Here is a 6,407-nt window from a genome sequence, read left to right as displayed (position 1 = left end):
CGTCGTGTGTTCGACTCTCCCTGGTAATCGCTCTATCCAAGCTTTGAGAGTTTTTGACTACAACGGTTGCCGATCACCGCCTACTGCTGGGTAAGAACTGGTAAGAATTTGAGATTTGCTTGACGGATTTGTGATACACCACCACCACTTCTTAGTAGTCTATAGGATCATATTCTTGTGTGTTTCTATTGCTGCTAACCATGCCAGGATCACAAGCCGACGAGATTGACTGGGAGAATTTATCGAACAAGGAGCTTCATGATAAGTTTCAGCAAATGATGACTGAACAGGTGCAAGATGTGCTGAACAATTTTGAAGAGGCCATGGAGAAGATCACTGGCCTTGAGAAGACGTTCGAAACAAAGCTCGATAACAGATTTAATGAATTGCTCGCGCGTCTTCCACCACCACCACCCGCTGCACCTAACGCACCTCTCCAACAACAACACCAACGACTACCTCCACGTCGCGAAGCAGACCTTCACCGAGCGAGCCGTGTTCCTCTTGCATTTGGCCAAACTGTTGGTGCTGCTGTTGATACTTCTGTGGCTCCTGCTACTGCTGTTGCTGGTACCCAGGAGGATGATGAGTATGCGGGCGATTATGAGGATGAGGTTGATCAAAATCAGATCTACGAGCAGCCACCAGCACCACCACCAGCAGGTCGACCTCAGGTATATATTCGTAATGGTAGGCCTGCACCACCACCACCTCAGGTACGAGATGATGTCCATATTCCTAAACTGAAATTGAATATTCCACCATTTGAGGGTAGATATGTTCCTGATATATATCTTACTTGGGAGTTAGAAACTGAACAACGATTTACATGTTTACAATATCCTGAGGAGAGACGAGTTGCTGCTGCTGTTTGTGCTTTCACTAGTTTTGCATGTGTATGGTGGTCTGAACATTGTAGATTATATCCTATTCCAACTACTTGGGCTGCTTTGAAAACTGCTATGCGTGCGCGTTGGGTTCCACCATATTATCAACGTGAATTGCTTCAAAAATTGCAGCGTTTAAGACAAGGAAAAAATTCTGTAGAAGAATATTATCAGGAATTACAAACTGGCATGATTAGATGTGGTATTGTTGAGGAGAATGAAGCTATGCTTGCACGTTTTCTGGGTGGATTAAATAGAGAGATTCAGACCATTCTAGACTATAAGGAGTATACTAATATCACTCGTTTATTCCATCTTGCTTGTAAAGCTGAACATGAAGTGCAGGATCGACAAGCATTGGGGCGAACTAACTTTTCTACAGGCCGACCTTCATCATGGACACCACGTGCATCTTCTACTTCAACTGCACCAGCACTTCCATCAGGTGCCACCTCCAGCCGTGATACAAGAAAACAGGCACAACCACCATTATCTGCCAAGAGCGCACCTGCGGGGCCTACACAGCGTTCTTCTTCTTCCATAGCATCAACAGGGCACACAAGTGATATTATTTGTCGTCGTTGTAAGGGAGGAGGTCATTATGCGAGAGAATGCAAATCTCCGCGTGTGATGATTGCTACCGCGGATGGTGGATATGAGTCCGCTAGTGACTATGATGAGGAGACATTAGCTCTTATTACACGTGAAGAACATGGAGGAGATGATTCTGATCATGAGACGCAATACATGGCTCCTGAAGACGCTGACAGGTATGAATGTTTAGTTGCTCAACGTGTTTTGAGTGTGCAGGTCACACAAGCTGAGCAAAATCAGAGGCACAATTTGTTCCATACCAAGGGAGTTGTGAAGGAACGTTCTGTGCGCGTCATAATAGACGGAGGGAGCTGCAACAACTTGGCTAGCATGGAGATGGTGGAGAAGCTTTCTCTCACCACAAGACCACATCCACATCCTTACTACATCCAATGGTTCAACAACAGCGGCAAGGTTAAGGTAACACGTACTGTTCGTGTGCATTTTAGTATCTCTACATATGCTGATTATGTTGATTGTGATGTGGTACCTATGCAAGCATGTTCCTTATTACTTGGTAGACCATGGCAATTTGATAAAAATTATGTCCACCATGGTAGAAACAATCACTATACTCTTGTTCATAAGGATAAAAATATTACTTTGCTTCCTATGACTCCTGATTCCATTTTGAAAGATGATATTAATAGAGATAATAAAGCACAACAGGAGAAGAATAAGAGTGAAAATCAGATTGTGGCAAAAGAATTTGAGCAACAAATGAAGCATAATAATAAACCATCTAGTGTTGCTTCTGAAATTAAATTGAAAAGTGCATGTTTATTTGCCACCAAATCTGATATTGATGAGCTAGATTTCAGCAAATCTGTTTGCTATGCTTTTGTGTGCAAAGAGGCATTATTTTCATTCGAGGACGTGCCTTCCTCTTTGCCTCCTGCTGTCACTAACATTTTGCAGGAGTTCGCTGACGTTTTTCCACAAGACGTGCCACCGGGATTACCGCCTATTCGAGGGATTGAGCATCAGATTGACTTAATTCCCGGTGCTTCACTGCCAAACCGTGCACCATACCGTACCAATCCAGAGGAGACGAAGGAGATTATGCGTCAAGTACAAGAGCTTCTCGACAAAGGTTATATACGCGAATCCCTTAGTCCTTGTGCTGTTCCTATTATTCTAGTGCCGAAAAAGGATGGTACATCACGTATGTGTGTTGATTGTAGAGGCATTAATAATATTACTATTCGTTATCGTCATCCTATTCCTAGGCTAGATGATATGCTTGATGAATTGAGTGGCTCTACAATATTCTCCAAAGTTGATTTGCGTAGTGGCTACCATCAAATTCGTATGAAATTGGGAGATGAATGGAAAACAGCATTTAAAACTAAGTTTGGATTATATGAGTGGTTAGTCATGCCTTTTGGATTAACTAATGCACCTAGTACTTTCATGAGATTAATGAACGAAGTTTTACGTGCTTTCATTGGACGATTTGTGGTAGTTTACTTTGATGACATATTGATTTATAGCAGATCTTTGGAGGAACATTTGGAACATTTACGTGCTGTTTTTATTGCTCTACGTGATGCACGTTTGTTTGGTAACCTTGGGAAGTGCACCTTTTGCACCGACCGAGTATCTTTTCTTGGCTATGTTGTTACTCCACAGGGAATTGAAGTTGATAAAGCCAAGATTGAAGCTATTGAGAGTTGGCCGCAGCCCAAAACGGTCACACAAGTGAGGAGTTTTCTTGGCCTCGCTGGATTCTATAGGCGTTTTGTGAGAGATTTCAGCACCATTGCTGCACCTCTCAACGAGCTTACAAAGAAGGATGTGCCTTTTGTTTGGGGTACCGCACAGGAAGAAGCCTTCACGGTATTGAAAGATAAGTTGACACATGCTCCTTTACTCCAACTTCCTGATTTTAATAAGACTTTTGAGCTTGAATGTGATGCTAGTGGAATTGGATTAGGAGGTGTGTTATTACAAGATGGCAAACCTGTTGCATACTTTTCTGAAAAATTGAGTGGGCCTAGTCTGAATTATTCTACTTATGATAAAGAATTATATGCTCTTGTTCGGACTTTAGAAACATGGCAACATTATTTATGGCCCAAAGAATTTGTTATACATTCTGATCATGAATCTTTGAAACATATTAAAAGTCAAGCTAAACTGAATCGTAGACATGCTAAATGGGTTGAATTCATTGAGACTTTCCCTTATGTCATTAAACACAAGAAGGGAAAAGAAAATGTTATTGCCGATGCATTGTCTCGTCGCTATACTATGCTTTCACAACTTGACTTCAAAATATTTGGTTTGGAGACCATCAAAGATCAATATGTGCAGGATGCTGATTTTAAAGATGTAATGCAGAATTGTAAAGAAGGAAGAATGTGGAACAAGTTTGTCGTTAACGATGGATTTGTGTTTCGTGCTAACAAGCTATGCATTCCAGCTAGCTCCGTTCGTTTTTTGTTGTTGCAGGAGGCGCATGGAGGAGGATTAATGGGACACTTTGGCGTGAAGAAGACGGAGGACGTACTTGCTACACATTTCTTTTGGCCAAAGATGAGACGGGATGTTGAGCGTTTTATTGCTCGATGCACTACATGTCAAAAAGCTAAGTCACGACTCAATCCTCATGGTTTATATATGCCTTTGCCTGTACCTAGTGTTCCTTGGGAGGATATATCTATGGACTTTGTTTTAGGTTTACCTCGAACAAAGAAGGGGAGGGATAGCATATTTGTTGTCGTGGATAGATTCTCGAAAATGGCACACTTTATACCATGTCATAAAAGCGATGATGTTGTTAATGTTGGTGATTTGTTCTTTCGTGAAATTATTCGCTTGCATGGTGTGCCAAATACTATTGTTTCAGATCGTGATACTAAATTTCTTAGCCACTTTTGGAGATGTTTATGGGCTAAGTTGGGGACTAAACTGCTTTTTAGTACTACTTGTCACCCCCAAACTGATGGACAAACTGAAGTAGTCAATAGAACGTTGTCTACTATGCTTAGGGCTGTTTTGAAGAATAATAAGAAAATGTGGGAGGAATGCTTGCCTCATATTGAATTTGCTTATAATCGTTCATTGCATTCTACTACTAAGATGTGCCCTTTTGAAGTTGTGTATGGTTTCCTACCTCGTGCACCTATTGATTTGTTGCCTCTTCCATCTTCGGAGAAGGTTAATTTTGATGCTAAACAACGTGCTGAATTGATTTTAAAAATGCATGAGTTAACTAAGGAAAACATTGAGCGTATGAATGCTAAATATAAACTTGCTGGAGATAAGGGTAGAAAACATGTTGTGTTTGCACCTGGAGATCTTGTTTGGTTACATTTGCGTAAGGATAGATTTCCTGATTTGCGCAAATCAAAGCTAATGCCACGTGCTGATGGTCCCTTTAAGGTGTTAGAGAAAATAAATGATAATGCATATAAACTTGAGCTGCCTGCAGATTTTGGGGTTAGTCCCACTTTTAACATTGCAGATTTGAAGCCTTATTTGGGTGAGGAAGATGAACTTCCGTCGAGGACGACTTCATTTCAAGAAGGGGAGGATGATGAGGACATCAATACAATTGTTACACCCACAGCCCCTGTTGCTATACATACTGGACCAATTACTAGAGCTCGTGCACGCCAACTAAATTACCAGGTACTTTCGTTTCTTGGTAATGATTCTAATGTTCATGAGAATATGATGCTGCCTAAATTGGATACATTTGTTTTGCTTACAAATGAAGGGCCTAGCTTGGAGAAGGATGAACATTGGAGCAAGAACAAGCATGGAGATGATGGCATGCGCAAGGGGAACAAGAACGGAGTTACAAGTGATGATTTCAGGACTTTGAAGCCACCATAATGGGTGCATGAAGCCTTGGACGAAATGTACAAGATGCCACTTCATAAATTTCGTCCCGGCGCTATTCTAGGTGCCACGTCACCTTATTATTGGGCCAGGCCCATGTAATTTCGAAATACATAAGTATAGGCTATTTTTAGAGATAGGGTCGATTTTGGACCCCTCCACCAAGGGCCACGAAATTCCCCCCCTCTTCCTCCATATATACAGCCCTTAGGGCACCGTTTAGACTTTGGGTTTTGTTTAGATTAAAAGTTCACCATATCTGCAACTTCGCGTACTTTGTTTGTGTTCAACGACCAGACAAAGGCGTCACAGAACCCCAACTTCATTAATAAAGCTTTCCTCTGTTATTCGCAATATCCAGATTGCAATCTTAGTTTCTTGCTTGTTCTTCGTTTGCTTGCAGGAAATAGACCTTCGTGGTCAGGTTGATCGTGCTCTAGCGTGGTCAATAACCTCTCAGAGTTGGTTTAGCGATTGCTAAGGCGCGACGTCCTCGCATGTTCGTTGTCGGATCGTCAAAGTCGACTTCCACCAAAATGATAGCCACCATCTCATCGAAAGACGGGACACCTTTGCCTCTATCAAGTTTGTTGGTTTCACTCTTTTGTCAAGAAGAAACTTACTTATACCTCTTACTTCTTCTGTTTCTCTCTGGTGCCATCCCTAGATCTCGGGGCGAGATCTCTTGTAAGTGGCGGAGAGTTGTAACGCCCCGAGACCGATGCTCCAAATGCCTTCCATGGATTCCGAGCGTCGCCGTTATTTGTTTGTTGCATTCTTCATAGCATCATTCGCATTGCATCATGTCATCATGCAACCTTTTTTAAAACTCAACTAAATAAATTGCATAGATCGTTGATCTATTTAAATCGAGGGAATCCACATGGTGATTTCTCTTTATAACATATCCTCCCATTTTTTTAGGGAGCTAATAAATATTCCACTATTTTAGAATCACCCTTAAACACACTTGCAAAATAATTTCGTGCCTTTTTCGCTTCAAGTTTGGTCTCCAAACATTGCCTATATATTCTTTCATCACTTTTCCAAGAACCACCAAATTCTCGGCATTTTTGG

General features: G+C 41.6%; 1 protein-coding gene across 1 annotated transcript; it reads left to right on the top strand.

Annotated features, from left to right (window-relative positions):
* The first annotated feature begins 200 nt into the window (after positions 1-200).
* LOC148922888 (uncharacterized) lies at positions 201-5,759 on the top strand. Its single transcript, XM_089062115.1, has 4 exons — positions 201-2,552; positions 2,634-4,205; positions 4,566-4,968; positions 5,734-5,759. Exons 1-4 carry the CDS (start codon positions 201-203, stop codon positions 5,757-5,759), a joined length of 4,353 nt encoding a protein of 1,450 aa, XP_088918241.1.
* Positions 5,760-6,407: the final 648 nt, after the last annotated feature.

The sequence above is a fragment of the Salvia hispanica genome, unplaced genomic scaffold, assembly GCF_029641045.1.
Source record: "Salvia hispanica isolate PSC_SH4W2 unplaced genomic scaffold, Shi_PSC_v1 Unplaced_Contig_0003, whole genome shotgun sequence".
Taxonomy (NCBI): Eukaryota; Viridiplantae; Streptophyta; class Magnoliopsida; order Lamiales; family Lamiaceae; genus Salvia; species Salvia hispanica.
This window is presented reverse-complemented; position numbering and strand designations above follow the sequence as displayed.